The sequence below is a fragment of the Vigna unguiculata genome, chromosome 5 (genome assembly GCF_037176805.1).
Source record: "Vigna unguiculata cultivar grain cowpea cultivar isolate G323 ecotype 2 chromosome 5, ASM3717680v1, whole genome shotgun sequence".
NCBI lineage: Eukaryota > Viridiplantae > Streptophyta > Magnoliopsida > Fabales > Fabaceae > Vigna > Vigna unguiculata.
The window spans coordinates 12,160,788-12,180,062 of NC_140796.1; the positions used below are offsets into that span (position 1 = coordinate 12,160,788).

Here is a 19,275-nt window from a genome sequence, read left to right on the forward strand (position 1 = left end):
GAAATGATTACATAATTATCTCAAACTAAAATATTAAATATATATACAAAAATCCCAAGCTAGCCCCCGCTCCGAGTCTATGCCGTCTCCTGGCTCATCTGTCAAATCATCTGCTCCCGGATAACGAGTTATCCGATCATCGTCACACACACAGAGAAAGGGTGAGCTATGCATAATATCTAAAACTGATACACAAGAATATAAATATGTTTTCCCCAACCTAAATAACATAATTAAAATTCTCATACTTTTCAAATCACCCAACCACGACCTCATAATCCTTCATGAGTCATATGCATGAACTAGGTCTTGGGACTTCCCTGTGCTCCCACGAAACTAACTCATTCGTGGTCCAACCCTATGAGCCTATCCCGCTCATAGTCCTGCCCTACAGACTCCTCGCCTGTAGTAAAAACATCCAAGCCTCATACTTGGACCTTGGCACGCACGCAATCACCATATTATGGACTCCTCGCCCAATAGTAGCCGGCGAAAACATAACAGTTCCTTGCCCATCATGCGCCCGACACATGCAATCATCATACTAAGGACTCCTCGCCCATTAGTAGCCGATGGGAACTCAACCAGTTCCATGCCCATCATGTGTCCAACCACCGAGCACATCCCAGACCCCTATTGGACTTAGTCCTTCAAGCCCACACACTACCACACATGCATATACTTAAGAAAAGTAATCATTTCACACACACAAGATCATACAACCATGAGAAATTCACATAAACTCGCTTAAGCCAGAGCCTCTCGGCCAAGCTAAGCCCTCTGCTTCGCTTAGGCTAGTTCACCTCGCTTGGGCTAGCTTAAAACAGCCACAACCTCACGTTATCTCGGTTAGGCGAGATCCCCTCGCCTGGGCGAGCCACACATTCGCCTAAAACCACACCTAAACCTCGCCTAGACGAGTATTCAACCACACACACAAGAAAACACTTCGAGGACTCGCTTAGACGAGCCACTCTCGCCTAGGCGAGAGTGTTAGTCGCTCAAAGCTCCAAAACATCTTGCCTGGGCGAGATATCACGCTCAAACTCTCAAGTTCTCCCCGCGACCTCGTTTAGGCGAGTGCCTTTCGCCTGAGCGAGAGACCATGTCGCTCAAACCTCTCCTTGGTCGCCTAGGCGAGAACCATGAACCAGAACTCAAGGTGAGACTCTGTAACTCTCGCTTAGGCGAGATGGACCCGCTTGGGCGAGACGTGCAGGGTTTCGAGTCTGTTCACGTACACACTTCGCCAAAATCATACCAAAACACTAATCAAACATTACCAACACAATGTAGTGGCACAAGTACATCAGAATCATGCTTAATAATTGAATTTTCATCCCATTTGAATACCAACTCATTACTTCCCAAAAGAACTACGCGAAAACCCCAACAAGGTAGAATTAGTAAAAATATAGCCCACTTTATGCCCCCCAACAAGGTTTGAACCCGTGGCCTCCTACACATAAGAACAAAGCATAACCACTATGCCAAATCACATTTTGTGATACACTCCAATCAATGTAAGTTTACAATACCAATTCCATATTCATACATATTATTAAAAATCAACAATAAAATAACACACATAATTGGCATACATAGGACTCTCAACCATTTGAGTTAGTACTTTTCCATGTCATATTAAACAATAAATAATGGCATAAAGGTGCTTTCTACCCGTATTTATTTATTAATTAATTATTTAATTAATTAATTTTCTCGGGTCTTACATCCTCTTCAAATATGTAGGCACAAAAACGTACATTTGTCCATGTTCTTAATAATGTGTTTGATATTTCTTTACCACAATTACCACCTTGCATCAAGGGAGATATAGTCTCAGTGCAAATTGTTGAGAAAGTTTATTTAGCTGGTTTGGAGGAGTACAAAAATCATTTGCATGGACGTATTTTGTTAACAAAAGAGGATAAACATCTAACGCATTTAGATTTTTGAGAGAAGCTTGATGTGGTCTGAAAACATTTAGGTCAATGGAAAACAATTCCTCTTGGCAAAGGATTTTAGTTGTCGGAATTTGTAATTTGTCTCTTGGAATCCTTCGTGTTTTTTCTTGGACTAAATATTTTGTCCCGGCTTCTATGAAGCTCACCAAAACTCAATGTTGGATGCACATACATGACATTCCTTTGAAATATTGTCAGTCAAAGGCGATGTTTTCAATTGTGTGTGGCATTAGCACAATCTTATCTTTAGATTATTACACTAATAATAAGTCTCGAGGTGTATTTATCCGTATCTTGGTTGATGTTGATTTGCTATTTGATTTTCCTAATCAAATTTTCGTGGAAAGGCCAAAATTTGTGTGTATTGCTGACGTGGAGTGTACAAAATTGTCTTTTTTGTTCAAATTGTAGATAATTACAACAAGATGCCAATGCAAGTGAAAGAATAATGACTCTCTAGGTTCAATTTTAAAGCCCATGTAGCCTTTTGTGGAGCTCGTGGTGGAGCCTATTAGGGAGCCTATGGTTAAGCCTGTGGAGGATCCTACTATGGTTTAATCTCTTTGGTACCGTTTGTTGTTCAGTCACACCCTAAGCCAAATCATGATAAAGTTTGTGTTATGCATGGATCTTTTATTGTTAAGAATCTAAATGTTTTTACTAGTGCACTAAAAAAATGATATTTAGTGGGAGTTATTTTTTGGAGGTTATAAACCCCTCCACAAATTAACATGATTTAAGGTGGTCTCTCACAAAGTTTCAGGTTATTGCAGAAGCTTTGCCTGAGTCAGCTAGGACCTCTGACGATGGACTCTATAAAACAATTGATTCTTATCTTAAGGTAATCGATTCCTTCTCCAAAAGGAAAATAGAACAAGTTTTCCATTTTTATCGTAATTAACTAATGTGTGATTCTAAACTACCTGGGATGCACCATATTTGTGTAAAACTACAAGGTAAATTTGAATTGTAACTTAAGAGTATCATACTAAATATGGTTATTATTTTCCATCAATCAGTGAGCAATATCTATATACATTGGTTTGGAAAACTGCATTTCGAAATTAGCAATACAAGTAAAAATGTTGAGTAGTTTAGATTCACATGTGACTATAATGTCTACTTATGCAATTCTTTATACCCTTGAACAAAATTAACAAGCACATCTAACTGTAACTAAGCATGAAAGAAAGTGACTCTTCCGTGTAATGGATTGTCAAAAACTGTCTATTGATGCTTGCATGTATCCTACACAAAATGAAAGGCTTCCATTGAGGCTAGTGGTGCAAATTTTATTCTCTGAACAAGTACAAATAAGCAATGCACTATCCAACAGTTCTCTAAAATAAGGTTTTGAGTATCATTCCCAACCAATGATTCCAAACCGGAAAACACTTTTAGAAGGGATACCACAATCATTCCAAGAAGGGTGGGCAACATCTAAGAAAGACATCAACACATTCAAGTTTGAGCTTGAGACTATGAAAACCAAGTACTTGGAGCTTCAAAATTACTTGGAAAATCTGTAGAAACAGTTTGATAAGCTGCTAAAGCAGAAGCATACTATTGCATGGACCAGTGGAAAATAATGATATTTCACCTCAACTTCCATCATCATAAGAACATAACAGAAAGACAACAACTAGAAAGTGGAGAAACTTAATATCCTTAGAGATAAGAAACTCTCAATTGCATTGGATTGGAACTTATACCACTCATGTTTCAATTTGTGTTCTACACTTTATTCCCTTTTTTTTACCATATTTAATTCATTCATTCTTTCTATTAGATAACAAGAATTTGTGGCTTTTTTTTGTTTAATTTTTCCCCTTTTTTAATAAATCTCTATGAAATTCAAACTACATTGTAATTTGTCGCAAGATCCCATCATAGTTTTCATTTTCAAGTTCTTTCACAAGACATATATTTTATGTTGATGGTAGCTTCATTGTGAACGACCTCCATATATTCTAGCCATAGTTTTCATTTTTTTTGTGTTAAGTTAGTTACACACTTTGATTATTCAGTGTGAATTATCTCCTACCATTGTATAAATTGGAAATATTAAGAAAGAATTATAGTCTTTATGTTCACTTTAATTTGTTGTCTTATTGTTTTCTTTTTATTCTTGCAAATCACACTTATGTCATTGATTAAAAGTTTCTCATGTTTTTGTCACAATTAAAGTGTTTGAAGGAAGTTTGCAGATAAATATTATTTGACACAAAAGTATAAGCACTTCAAATGATGACATACATTACCATGTACAAGAGTTTCTAATAACTAACAAATTATTGTATTTAGGATATTAGAAATAGCACAAACAAAATAAAGTAGTAAATCCACAAAATAAATAATACAAATTGAGGTTTTAAATTCATGTAACAAAATAGTTGCAAATAAATGAGGTTTCAAACCTTCACAAAATAATAGTCACAAATAGGAGATATTAAAACCCTCCACATAAAAACCTTCACGGTATACATTAGATACCAGATGTCGCTGTAAACCTCCACAAAAAAGCTGTGACGAACATATCTGTAGAGATTTAAAAAAACCCCACAAATTAATTTGTAGAGGGTAACAACCCCCACAACTTGAGATAAAAACCTTCGCAGAATAACTTTTTCTTTGTAATGGTGGTAGTATGCCAGTGGATTATGATTCATTGACTGATATGTCTCCTTTGGAAGATGTAGTTTGCAATGTTTACAACATCTCAATTTATCTCATAGTAAAATTGAAATTAGCTTTTAAATAGACTAACATGATTGATGAATGGGATGATTCTAATACTGAAAAAGGTGATGAGCTAGTTCAAACTACAAAAAAACCTGGTAGGAGTAGATCAAAGAAAGTTAATACTAAACCTACCGAATTCAAGGACTTCTAAAAAACAATGATGAGTTTTAACAATCTTTTGGATGTGAAAGAGTTAGTCAATGATAAATCTCATATGCTTATTACTAAGCCATTAGGGGTTACATTTGTTTACTATTTTTCATTGATAAATTTCCTTATTTTTACATATAATAAATATTTTAGTCAATGTGTACAATGTAATTTTATCATGAATTTGGTATAGTCTCCATATATTTTTTTCTTTTTTTTAATAAAATTTTCATATAATGAAATTGATATTTATGATGAAGAGATAACATAACTTTGATGGGCTATGAAATACAATAATTATTTGATAGGAAGTGTAAAACCTCACAAAAAATCTCATTTTTATTCAAAATAGTTATACTATTCATGTAAACTATTTAACAAAAATTCTAACGCTTAACTTTCTAAATTTTTCTCATTTACTTTTTTTTTGTAATGATCCTTTTCTACTTTCTCAACTTTTTTCTTTTTTTTTCCTTGTTTTTTATTATTGAAATTAATTAATTTCACAATTTACCCTTTTTTTGTTTATTTTTTCTGATATGCAATTAAGACCTAAATTTACAATACTCCCTGTACATTCAAGTTTATATCTAGTGATTAGAAATATGCAAGAAGAGCCGGAATAAATAATGACCAAGGTAAAAAGTTTAAACAACACAAAGAAACCAAATAAAGCAACTCTGTATGAAATTAGCTTCAATTTTAAAATAAGAAGTTTATGAGACATATAATAACACTTGAAATATAAGTAATTCCCAGTTCAGACAAACCAAGTTGCTCAGAGATGTTCTTGTTCTGGGCATTAATTAATTAATTTTATTTTGGTTATAAAAAAAAAATTAAAGTATTGAACCCCCATCCACTGTTAAAATTTGTCCAGTGATGTATGAAGCTGCTGGAAGGCAAAGGAAAGCAACCATTGGTGATATGTCCTTAGGTTCTCCAATGCGACCAGCTGGTGATAGAGACATCAAATCCTCCACGTTCTTATTCACATCAGCAGTTTCCTATCACAACAACAATCCATGATTTTGAGTTTGAAATCCAACCCATTTAATAATTTTTTCATCAGTATGATTTTTGATAAATTTCTGTAAAGTTTCTCAATCTTTAATAAATGTTCAAAACTAAATAAATCATACATGCTTATTTTAGTTTTGTTTCAAACAATGTAGTTCTGAACAGCAAAGAATGCATACATACCATGAGAGAATCCAGGAGTTCTGTTTTAACACATCCAGGTGCCACAGCATTTGCACGAATATTATCCTTTGCCCATTCCAATGCTATGTTCTTGGTGAATTGATTCAAAGCTCCTGAACAAAGTTATGTTTGCATGTTGATTATCTTCTGCAACTCCAATTTATCATGGTGCCTTATAATGACAGGGATATAAAGATATGGAAAAGTACCTTTGGAGGCTGCATAAGCAGTACAAAGAGGAAAAGCTTTCAGACCAGAAATAGAGGATATGAATACTATGTTGCCGCACCCAGATGCTTTCAGAAGTGGGTGTGCTAGTTGACATAGATGGAAACATGCCTCAAAATTTGTACCCATTATTACTGCAACATCTTCTGCAGTATAATCTAAATGGCTCTTAGTTGAAGCTGTTCCTGCGTTGTTTATCTGTAAAAACAATTCACCAAAGTCTAGTCATGTAACCAAGTCTAGTTATCGGCAGTATTTCTCTCCCTCTCCTTTCCATACCCAAATATACTTTCCTTATCAGACTACAAGTGTGAGTTTGTATAACCTCGGATAACTCAAATATCCTCCAAAAAAGTTTTGAGATACTTAAAGTTAAATGTAAAATTTTGTTAAGAAATTAATCTGAACAGGAGAATCATATACCAGAATGTTGAGCTTTCCCTGAAAAATGGTTGCGACATTTTTCATTAAATTTTGACGTTGGTCCTGGAATTGTACATCGCACACCGACCCTGTTATGCGAAGTCCTTTGTTATTCCATTCTTCTAAGCACCGATCAATATCTTGTTGTTTACGGGCACATACATGCACAACTGCCCCAAATTCTGCTAACTCTTCTGCAATTGCATGGCTAATTCACAATATTGAACACAAATACAATAATAAGAATAACAGAGAAAGAAATTAGATTAACACAGGAAGGATTTAACTAAAGAACATTTGAGAATGGAACAAACCCTATGCCACGGGTTCCTCCTGTGACCAGAGCTGTCATGCCATGGAGTGACCATCTCTTGTCTTTGAAGGAACTCAACTTTGTTTCTGCCATTTTTCTCTGCTTATCAGAATCCTTCTGACTCAGAAGTTAGTGCTTGTCCTTTTGTTTCTAAGATACACAGAATGTAGATAGATAATGTGCTTAAATGAGTGGAAGAAATACAACAATTATTTTATATACACAGAGAAGCTTTGATTGGTTGTGATAGGTATTCTAGGAACTTCGATTTTGTAAACACAGATGATATAACTTGTTATAATTTGTTAGAAATTGAAACTAAAAAAATAGTCTAAGTTTTAGATTAAATAAAAATAAAATGTTGATTAAGCACGTGCTGATTTTTCTTTTGGGTTAAAGGTGGTATTAATATCTTATGAATTGAAATCGTATCACTGATTTTAATAATGTCGCTCGATTTGTCAGGGAACTTTGGAGAAAAAAACATATAAATGTATGTCCTTTTCTTTGGTACAGTGGTACCAGATAATAGTATTGAAATATCACTTTTCGTGTTTGGTGGTGTTCAGGGGACCATCATGTGGAATAAGAACGCTGCGATGCAATGAGTGAAATTTTCCATCCAATTACTGTCGTGACCTGAGTAATTTTGTGGTGGAGAATTGAGTTTATGTGCAGCTCGTATACGGAATGGGGATAGAGGATGATTCTTTTCAATAACATGAAAGGAAAAAGTAACTTTCAAACCATCAATTTCCAAATTACTATTATTTGACATTAATTCTTTTTAATAAAATATTAATTTATATGAGTATTAAATAGTAGTATTGATGTCAAATTATACCTAATTCAATATATAAAAAACTTTTAATTTCCTTTTTTTTGAATTAGTTTTTTAATTTATATATAACTTAGTTTAATGCTCGCAGAAATTCATTTGTTTCTTTGTTATTTTCCTTTTTCTTCTAAACAGGGGTTTCTGATCAAATAAAGCATATTCAGTTTGTTAATATCAATAATTGTTTACATAAATCGAAATATTGTGTCATAGTTAAAATTTAATCGGTTAAATGTCCCTCAAGTTTTAGTAAATTTTGAAATTAGTCCATTTTCAAAATTTTATACCAATTTAGACTTTTATTTTTAAAAATGCGTAGATTTAGTCATTCTTACCAAATTTTGTTAAGTTTATTTGACATTTTAACCACATTTTATAATAATATTTGAGTTAACATTAAAACTAAAATGTGTCAAACAGTATAAATAATTCAAATACTATCATGAAATGCACTTGAAACGTTAGATAAACTTACTTAACAAAATTTGGTTAAAAGAACTAAATTTACGCATTATTTAAAATAAAAGACTAAACTGGTAAAAATTTTTGAAAAAAGACTAATTCCAAATTTCACTTACACGAAAAACATATTTAATCCAGATTTAAAAATAGATAAAGTATTTATGTAAACCAGTTACTCAACCTCCAACCGCTGTTACTTGAGGAATCATCGCCATGACTCATTTGCTTTTACACTCTTTTTTTTCTTTTCTTCTCTTTTTCTCTCTCGCGTACTTCTTCTCATATATACTTTTTCCTGTTACAACTTCTCCAATTCTTTCCTTTTTAAACTTCTCATTGTTTTTCATTTCATTTCTTATTATTTTCCAGAACAAATACTCCCGTATAGAATTTAATTTGTACTAAGTGGTTTTTTCATTATACTATCTTTCAATTCCTTTTTTATCATATTGTGAGCATTTGAATGTTCACTAGTTTTTTTAGTTGAATTTTTTTTATAACTTTTTTGAACATCTTCTCTTCTACCTTTAATTTGCATGGACACCAGACAACAATATAACAGGAAGTGGGGCTAAACATTAGTGGGAAGACAACAGAAATTTAGCAACAAAAGAAGCAAACTAAAGTAATATATATACTCGTTTGAAGTTAACTTGAAATTGATAAACTGAAATTTATAATGAAATAGATAACACTTAAAATATTCTACTTCAAACAATACCAATAATGATTAGTTTAGGAGCTTCTGACAAACCAAGTTGATGCGGATATTTGTCTTTGTGACAGTTATTTATTTTATTTTAAATCACAGATTAAATTATGAAACCTCCATCTATTGTTAAAATTTGTCCAGTGATGTATGAAGCAACCGGAAGGCAAAGGAAAACAACCATGGCTGATATGTCCTTAGGTTCTCCGATGCGACCAGCCGGTGTTTGAGAAATCATAGCTTCAACAATTTTCTTCCCTTCATCAATAGATTCCTGTATAGCAATAGCAATGCACACAGATATTGGTCATGGTTGCTAAATTAACCACGAAAATTATAGTATTTATAAATCTGAATAAAAAATATTCACTAGTTTATATCAGTTATTGATTTGTTTTATTGGAATGAGTTAAACACAAAATCTGAGTGCTAAGAGAAATTTCGCTGAAAGTAGTAAGCTTTCACATTATATGATGAAACTAACTTGTTAGGAAAATTTAAGTCTTACTTTAAGTCCCACATTTACTATAAAGGAATAACTACAACACTATATAAGGATAAAGACCCATAAATCTATTATTTTAATCTTTTAGGTTAAGAGTGGCGTTAATGTCTTATATAGTTAGATTCAGATCTAGTTGGTATTGTATCTTCTGAGCAAAACCTCCTCTATAAACCCAACATAACTAATTTTTAGGAATCCAGAAGTTTACATACCGTTATAGAATCCAGAAGTTCGGTCCTAACAAATCCAGGTGCTACAGAATTTGCACGAATGTTATCCTTTGCCCATTCCAATGCCACGTTCTTGGTGAATTGATTCATAGCTCCTGAATTAAATTTATATACAGATATTCATTATCTTCTGAAACTCCAATTTGCTTTCAAGTTAAAAGGATTGAAAGAGGGAAAAATACCTTTAGAAGAAGCATAGGCAGAAATATAAGGCAAAGCTTTAAGACCTGAAATGGAGGATATGAATACTATGCTCCCATATCCAGATGCTTTGAGAAGGGGATGTGCTAGTTGACATAGGTGGAAACTAGACTCAAAATTAGTTCCCATTATTCTGCTCACATCTTCTGCAGTATAATCTATGAGGTTCTTAGGTGGGCATGTTCCAGCATTGTTTATCTACACAAAATCATTTACCAAGTAATTCGAGATTGGGGAAACTGAAACCAGAAAAGGCAAAAGAGAATTGAGGTACCATATATCTTAATATAAATTATTTTTATCCCTCTGAACATGCATTAGCAGTACTCAGTAAGTAGTTGCTTCTATACCAAAGTTTTGTTATTAGAAATACTATTCTCATACTATCATGAATTATGCATACAGAAGTTTCTCAAATGAATAATGTCATGATATATGTTGTGCATATTATACACACATACTGCATAAAATTGTTAAAATTTAATCTAAGAGGGTCATATCATTCCAGAATGTTGAGTTTTCCGTCAAAGATGGAAGCAACATTTTTCATTAAATTTTCGCGTTGGTCAGGGAATAGTACATCACATTGCGATCCAGTTACACGAAATCCTTTTCTTTTCCATTCTTCTAAGCATTTCTCAATATCTTGCTGATTACGAGCACATATATGCACAGATGCTCCAAATTCTGCTAGTTCTTCAGCTATAGCGTATCTAAATGTGGCAACAGAATAAAAAATTGAAGTAGCAGTAACAGAGAAAAGAATGTTAAAATAAAAATGTAGCAGACATTACAGAAGTGAACAAACCCTATGCCTCGGGTGCCTCCTGTAACTAGAGCTGTCATACCATGAAGTGACCATTTTTGGTCTTTGAAGCCGTTCAACTTTGTTTCTGCCATTTCTCTGCTTACGGGTTTGTGATATGCTTCAAACACAAAATAAGTTTTGATTGATTTGCTTGTCAATTTGAAGGATATTGTTTTGGTTTTGCTTGTCAACAGTTTGAGTGGTTCTCGAATGTGAAAGAGAAATTTTGTTTCTAAATTCGTAGGAAATTGAAATAAGTTTTATTTTATTACTGAAAGAAATTATAGTCCAAACAAAGGGGGAAGATGCTAATATGACTGTCACAAAAGTTCAAAACCTGTCACGGTCAGCAAGTTGTTTAATTTAGGTTTCCTTTGTTGGCCGTCCATGTCATGTTTTCTGTTAATACCACCATTTACATGTAAAACTTGTTCATTATATCCTAATTAACACCTTTCACTTTCATACTCGGTATTATGATTGTTGAATTGTATTAGATTTCATAAATATTTGGGTCAAAAGTATAAATACAGAGGTACAAAAAGTTAAATTTTCAATTAATTAACTTTACTAAAATTACAATTCCCCAATTATCTGATAAAATATTTGTGAAATTATCTGTAAACATTTTATAAAACTATCAGATTTTCTCTATTATAGTATCTAACATTTTGTATCATGAAAAGTTTTTCAAATCGTTTTTATCACTCGTATTTAATCTCTCATTTTAAAATTATCTTATTTTATTTTATATCTATATAAAAGTATGAAAATATGTTCCAAAAAGAATGGCATTATAATTTTCCAGTACTCTAATTTGAAAGAAAACTAATGGGGCATCTTGTTCACAAAAATATTGCTAATAGATTACATGCTATATACTTTCAACCTACTTTATAACCTTTACGATGATTTCTCCTTGATAAAAAGATAGCATAAATATTATATATTATGGTTTGAAATCATTGAAAATTAAAATGTGAGTCTTATATGTGAGTTGGACATGTCCCATTGACATTATTATTTCTTTATATCTTAACTATTGTGAAGTCACCTACTTGTCTTTGTATCTCATGCTTTTTATTATCAGCATACCCAATTTTTAAGATTATTGATGATAAAATGAAATATCACAAATACATCTCAATGATCTTATTAAGGTGCTCAATTTGTCCATATGACTGAGGATGGTAATAAGAACTCAATACTAAAGTAATCCATTATTTCTTGAACAAGTGTTTCCACAATGCATCCATGGATATTCGATTTTCATTAGAAACAATAAATTTAGGAAACCAATGGATCTGACAATGTTTAAAATAAAATTTTAACATATCTACCATAACAATGACTTCACATCTATCATGATCATAGTATACATACATCATTATGCATACCATACATTAATCATATATCTCAACACATATAATCAATCACACATATTATACATCAAATTCATATTCCCTCATTGATTAAGAGATGTTATCTTCCTTGGGTGACCTGATTTCTCTCAACTGAGAATAAACTTCCTCACTTAAAATGAGATTACATTGCTTGAATAAGATACATTCGTATAGCATAATTGAATTTTTCTTTTCCTCACTTAAGTGTCAAATCCCACTCTTAAGAGGACATTGCTTGAGTGTCCACGCAATGGCTGAGTACTCTAAGGTATCTATATGATTCTCCAAAAATTTTAGAACTTATTGAATGATATTCTTCCAAAGGAGAAAGAGTGACCTAACCTCTCCCTCACTGAAGCTATACTCATTTGTGATAAACACTTCTTAAGCATCCAAATTATTCTGAGTACTAATAAATACTTATTTGCGATAAATACTCATTCTTCCTTTCACTTTCTAAGACGTCTTTTAAGGACAAAACCGTGGTGAAACATACGTTCCAAAGTGGACAATACCTCATATGTATGGTGATTGACAATGATTCTATCATCAAACTTGAGATCAAAACATTGATGCCTACCATGGGCTGATAACTGAACCATTGGTCCCTTAAGCCCTCCATTGGGAATGATCCATCATTTTCTTCGACCTCGACTGGGGACTTATGTTTCTACTGCACCCAATAGTGTCACATCACTTAGAAGTCGAGATCAAAGACTTTAAATACTTATTCCTCCTTCCATCCTCCAAGACGCTTTTTAAGGACAAAATAATGATAGATTTCATGCTCCAAAAGCGAATAATACTTCGAATAATACCTTGTATGTGCATCAAATTCATTATTTACATTATTTTCAAACTCCCATTAAGTTATACCAACATATATATACTTTATATTATCAAAAATCAAGATCACATAGTCAAAGATATACATACACTTTTTTAAATATATTATAGGTTGTAAAGTAATAATAACATAAGTTTACTAATAGTTATAATCTTTTAATTATTCTTTTATAATATAGAGATATACGTATTATTTACACATATATATTGCCCTTTATATAATAAAAAATGGATTTTCAATTTTAAATCACAAAAAAATTATTAGCAAATGTCAAATGGTATGTACATCGGGGACAACAGTGGGGTCATCGACAAACGCATAGATGATTCAATCAATACGACGATCAATACGACAAATACATATATAGACAACATGATTGATCAATACGACGAACGCATAGATGATTCAATCAATACTATGAAAAAGAATTAAAACTCAGTGGACAAGCCGAAGCACAGACAGCTTTATAAAAATAGAAAAAGATAAATTTAAATCATGTTAAAACAGTTACCAATATATAGATAGTTTTTTAATACATCAATCTAGCTTTGACGCATAGTATTTTGCATAAACATTAACTAATAAATTTTCAACTTTCTTGAATATCTTCTCTTTTACCTTTAATTTGCATGCACAGCAGACAACAACATAACAGGAAGTTTACAAACCTGTTCCCATTGCTTATTTTCTGTACACAAACATTTAAAAAAATGACATTTAGTATGTTTGCATTCCACGCTTGTAGTAAGCAATATATCATTAAATTCATTTTGGTTTCCAATTTTTTCTTTTGTTTTTCAAGTTTTTATTTTTAATAAATATCTGGTTAAGTTACAGGCGGATATTAAGAACAGGCAAGAGTGGTCTAAACATTAGTGTCAATACCGATAAATATATATATATATATATATATATATATATATATATATATATATATATATAAACCACTCATAAAGTGAAAGATACGAGTACAACAGTGGAAGTTATAGTATATTTTTCTTTTATTTTATAATGGAAATAAATTTTTTCATTAGATTATGTAACCCCCATCAACAGTTATAATTTGTCCAGTGATGTATGAGGCAGCCGGAAGGCAAAGGAAAGCAACTATTGCAGATATGTCCTCAGGTTCTCCAATGTGACCAGCCGGTGTTTTAGATATAATACCTTCAACAACTTTAACACCTTCGTCTCCAGATCCCTGTAACAAAACCAATACACACGGATATTCGGCATGCTTGAAAAATTAAGTAGGAAAATTATGTACTATTTATAAATATAAATAAAGAATATTTACCAAGTTTATATCAATCATTATTTTGTTTTCAAGCAATGAGTTAAACACAAAAATGTGAGTGCTAAGAGAAATTTCACTGAAAGTAGTAAGCTTTTCTGTAACCAATTGATAAAACTAATACACACTTTGCACCAATGTTCAGGAATGTATAAGCTTAATATAACACAGCATACATACTGCTACAGAATCCGAAAGTGCAGTCTTAATACATCCAGGTGCTACACAATTTGCCCGAATATTATCCTTTGCCCATTCCAATGCCACGTTCTTGGTGAATTGATTCATAGCTCCTGAATTATATTTATATACATATATTCATTATCTTCTGAAACTCCAATTTACTTTCAAGTTAAAAGAATTCAAAGAGGGAAAAATACCTTTAGAGGAAGCATAGGCAGAAATATAAGGCAAAGCTTTAAGACCTGCAATGGAGGATATGAATACTATGTTTCCATATCCAGATGCTTTGAGAAGGGGATGTGCTAGTTGACATAGGTGGAAACTAGACTCAAAATTAATTCCCATTACTCTGCTTACATCTTCTGCAGTATAATCTACGAGGTTCTTAGGTGAACATGTTCCAGCATTGTTTATCTACACAAAACCATTTACGGAGTAATTCAAGCCAGGGGAAATTGAAACTGGAAAAAGAAAAAGTAAATTGAAGTACCATCCATCATGAAATTTACAAGACTGAAAGCCTTGAATAATTGAAAGAAATCTAGATATAAATTATTTTCATCCCTCTAAACATGCATTAACAGTACTCAGTATAGTTGCTTCCATACCAAAGTTTTGTAATTAGAAATACTATTCTCATGCTATCATGAATTATGCAGACAGAAGTTTCTCAAATGAATAATGTCATTGATATATGTTCTGCATATTATGCAGACACATACTGCTATAAAATTTTATCCAAGAGGGTCATACCAGAATGTTAAGTTTTCCTTCAAAGATTGAAGAAACATTTTTCATCAAATTTTCGCGTTGGTCACGGAATAGTACATCACATGGCGACCCTGTTATACGAAATCCTTTTCTTTTCCATTCGTCTAAGCATTTGTCAATATCTTGCTGGTTACGAGCACATATATGCACAGATGCTCTAAATTCTGCTAGTTCTTCAGCTATAGCGTATCTAAATGTGGCAACAGAATCAAAAATTGAAGTAGAAGTAACAGAGAAAAGAATGTTAAAACAAGAATGTAGCAGACATTATAGAAGTGAACAAACCCTATGCCTCGGGTGCCTCCTGTAACTATAGCTGTCATGCCATGGAGTGACCATTTTTGGTCTTTGAAGCAACTCAACTTTGTTTCTGCCATTTCTATGCTTACTAGTTTGGTTGGGATATGCTTCAAAGAAAATAATTAAGTTTTAATTAATTTGCTTGTCAATTTGAAGGTGTTGTCTTGATTTTGTCTTTTCCGGAAATAATTCGATTTGTTTTAGTGGTTCTCCACTGTGAAAGAGAAATTTTGGTTCCAAAATCATATGAAATGAAAATAAGTTTTATTTGACTACAGACAGATATTATAGTCCAAACAAAGGGGGAAGATGCTTATACAACTGTCATAAGAGCTCAAAACCTGTCATAGTCAGCAAGTTTTTTAATTTAGGATTCCTTTGATGGCTGTAAATGTCATGTTTTGTTGTTAGTTTCTACCACCTTTCACTGTCATACTTGGTATTATGATTGTTGAATTTTATATAATTTCATAAATCATTGGAACAATAGTATAAATACAAAGATACAAAAAGTTAAATCTCCAATTAAGTAACTTTACTAAAAGTATAAGTCCCTAATTATCTGATTAAATGTTTGTGAAATTATCTGTAAACATATTATAAAACCATTAGGTATTCTCTTTTAGTATCTAATAGATTTTGTGTCATCAAAAGTTTCTCAAATCGTTCTTATAAGTTGTATTCAATATTTTAAAATTAATCTTATATTATTTCATATCTATATAAAAATATGATATTATAATTTTCCAATACTCTAATTTGAAAGGGAACTAGAATTGAGCATCTGTTCTCAAAATCTTGCTAACAGATTACATGCTATATACTTTCAACCTACTTTATAACCTTCCCGTTGATTTCTCCTTATTAGAAACAGCAGAAGGTAAAACGTGAAGAGAAAAAGTATTTTTTATTTCAGTAACAATACAATAATATATATATATATATATATATATATATATATATATATATATAAATATTTACACTGGACACCAGGTGAGTCACCATATTGACCTATAAAATGATAGTTAGCGTATTCTAGAATGTTATAATTAAACAGAATACACATATAAGAATTATATTCTAATAGTCCTCCTCAAACACAAGGTTATTGAAAATAATCAATAATATTGAGTTTGTTATGCAAAGTAGAGAATAGATCTTGAGAGAGAGGCTTGGTTAAGATAATAACAACTTGATTAGTTGCAGGGATGTGATGAAAGACTGAGGAGTGATTTAATACTTTTTCTCTTACAAAGAAGATGTCAAGTTCCATGTGTTTTGTCCTGGAGTTTAGATCATGATTATGACTTAATGCAACTACTGATTGTCACAATAAATAACAAGACTGGTACACTAAATTTTGAGTTCATGAAGAAGAGATTGCAACCACACTACAAGAAAATACTTCATTAATAACCAATTTTAGTGACCAAAAGTTATTAGTTACTATAATGACTAATTTAGATATAAGTTACAAAGTAAAAAAATTATTGGTTACTAAAATAGTTACTATTAAGAATAAAAAATTATAATTGGTCACTAAATTGGTTTTTAAAATTAGTTACCATAGTTTTGGTTACCAAAGAAAATTGGTCACTAAAAATTAGCTACCTAAGTTTTGGCAACCAAAATAACTTAGTTACTAAATTGGTCTCTAATTAATTAGTGACAAATTTAGTGACCAATTATAATTTTTTATTTATATTAGTGTCTATTTTAGTAACCAATAAATTTTAAGTTTGTAAATTGGTATCTAAATTGGTCACTATAGTGTGACTAACAACTTGTAGTCACTAAAATTGGTTACTAATAAGACTTTTTCTTGTAGTGCCATAGGATTTCAGTAGTAGTAATAGCAAGACTACAGTATTCTGCTTCAACACTTGAACAAGCAACCAAGGTTTGTTTCTTAGATGATGATCATCATTGTCAGATGCCCAATCTGCATCACAAAAGGCTGTGATAGAGTACTGATTTTGTATTGGAAAGGCAGACTGAATGTGTAAACCATAAGAGAGAGTGCCTTTTAGGTAACGCAAAATACGTTTAACAACTTTCTAATGTTCAAGAAGAGGTTGTGCCATGAATTGATAAACTTTATTCACAGTTATACCCAATTTATGGTCTCATGATTATGACATATTGTAATGCAGCAACAATATAGCAGTAAAGAGAGGGATTATCCATATATTCAGAACCTAGTTTGGAGAGTTTGAGACCGTTGGGAAGAGGAGTAGTAATACCTTTGGTAGTAGACATGCCAGCTCGATCAAGAAGTTCACGTTTATACTTGTTTTAAGATAGAAGAAGATAGCCTCCAGAAAATTGTTTAACCTCAATGAGAAGAGAAGGTCACACTTGTTGGAATGAAAACCAAATCCAATGAGTGTAGAAGTCAACCTTTCATACTAGGAGCGAGGGGTCTGTTTTAGGCCATATATAGACTTGTGGAGTTTGCATACCAGATTAGAATTGGTGGACTCAAAACACAGGGGTTGGGTCATAGAAACATCTTCATTGAGAATGCCATTTAAGAAGGCATTATTGAAGTCTATGTGTTGAATAGACCACTAATGTGTGATGGCAAGGGTTAGCATAATGTGAATAGTGACAGGCTTCACTACCAGAGCAAATGTTTCAGAGTAATCACATCTATACTACTGATGAAACCCTTTGGCAACCAATATGGCCTTATAGTGATTAATAGTACCATATGGATTTTTCTTAATACGAAAAATCAATTTGCATCTAACAACAGAGCGACCTGTAGGAAGAGATGTAAGAGACCAAGTATGATTGGCCAAAAGAGCATCATATTCATCTTGCAAAACTTTGCGTCATAGAGGAGAGGGCAAGACTTGTTTGACAGTGGTAGGTTCGACAGTAGTGAGAAAAAGAGATGGATAAACATGGGGTTTAACAAGGCCATATTTTCATTGAGTTTGCATGGGATGACATAAGGAAGTATTGAAGGGAAGAGGAGTAGGAATAGGAAGAAAAGGAGCATTAGTGACAGGGGAGGAACTAACAGGACAAAAAGAAGAAAGGATAGCAGGAATGGACTTAGGATGTGGTAAAGCAGATGGTGACTCAGGTGTAGCATGCTGAGTGGGTGAAGAAATTGTAGATGGAAGAACGCCTAGAGGAAGAGCACGAAAGTGGAATGATGTAAAGATGTAACAGGTCTTGAAAACATAAAAGGAAAATTATGTTCATCAAATATAACATCCTTGGAGATAAAAAGTTTACCATTGGCACAACCAAATGTATGAAGAAACTGGTAGTCAAGTTCTTTATGAAATAGAGTGAAATAACGTATGGAATGAGGATTGTTAGTAGTGGGTAGTTTATTAATTAGGTATGCCGTAGTGTGAAAAGCATGATCCAAAAATTTGAAAGGAAAAGTTGATTGTGAAAGAAGAGTAAGACCCATGTCAACTATGTGACAGTGTTTACATTTAGCAACAACATTTTTTATGATGAGTATGTAGGCAAATAAGACGATGATGAATGTCTAAAGATTTAAGGAATGAAGTTAAAGGCCTAAATTCACCAACCCAGTCAGCTTGAACCTCTTTAATTTTGTGGTTTAGTTGAAGTTCAACACTTGTTTTAAGCTGTTTAAAAATGCTTAATGCATCACATTTTTTTTTAAGAAAATAGATCAAGGTTAATATATTGTAAGCATCACCAAATGA

The 19,275-nt window shown here is 32.4% G+C and overlaps 3 protein-coding genes across 5 annotated transcripts; all 3 read right to left on the reverse strand.

Annotated features, from left to right (window-relative positions):
- Positions 1-5,529: 5,529 nt before the first annotated feature.
- On the reverse strand, positions 5,530-7,238 carry LOC114185830 (tropinone reductase homolog). Its single transcript, XM_028073762.2, has 5 exons — positions 7,028-7,238; positions 6,714-6,921; positions 6,272-6,488; positions 6,063-6,175; positions 5,530-5,866 (listed from the first exon to the last, which is right to left on the reverse strand). The coding sequence occupies exons 1-5, from the start codon at positions 7,117-7,119 to the stop codon at positions 5,699-5,701; spliced, it is 798 nt and encodes a 265-aa protein (XP_027929563.1). The 5' UTR covers positions 7,120-7,238; the 3' UTR covers positions 5,530-5,698.
- A 1,736-nt stretch (positions 7,239-8,974) lies between these two features.
- LOC114184109 (tropinone reductase homolog) lies at positions 8,975-10,963 on the reverse strand. 2 transcript variants are annotated; one of them, XM_085673882.1, is made up of 5 exons: positions 10,780-10,963; positions 10,552-10,684; positions 9,953-10,169; positions 9,753-9,865; positions 8,975-9,309 (listed from the first exon to the last, which is right to left on the reverse strand). In XM_085673882.1, exons 1-5 carry the CDS (start codon positions 10,869-10,871, stop codon positions 9,139-9,141), a joined length of 726 nt encoding a protein of 241 aa, XP_085530008.1. In that variant the 5' UTR covers positions 10,872-10,963; the 3' UTR covers positions 8,975-9,138. The 2 variants fall into 2 exon arrangements, with proteins under 2 accessions (XP_085530008.1, XP_027927154.2); XM_028071353.2 differs by having other exon boundaries at positions 10,477-10,684.
- A 3,015-nt stretch (positions 10,964-13,978) lies between these two features.
- On the reverse strand, positions 13,979-15,794 carry LOC114184261 (tropinone reductase homolog At5g06060-like). 2 transcript variants are annotated; one of them, XM_028071551.2, is made up of 5 exons: positions 15,563-15,794; positions 15,260-15,467; positions 14,704-14,920; positions 14,504-14,616; positions 13,979-14,230 (listed from the first exon to the last, which is right to left on the reverse strand). In XM_028071551.2, the coding sequence occupies exons 1-5, from the start codon at positions 15,652-15,654 to the stop codon at positions 14,060-14,062; spliced, it is 801 nt and encodes a 266-aa protein (XP_027927352.2). In that variant the 5' UTR covers positions 15,655-15,794; the 3' UTR covers positions 13,979-14,059. The 2 variants fall into 2 exon arrangements, with proteins under 2 accessions (XP_027927352.2, XP_085529304.1); XM_085673178.1 differs by having other exon boundaries at positions 14,071-14,230; positions 14,500-14,616.
- Between the last annotated feature and the right edge of the window lie 3,481 nt (positions 15,795-19,275).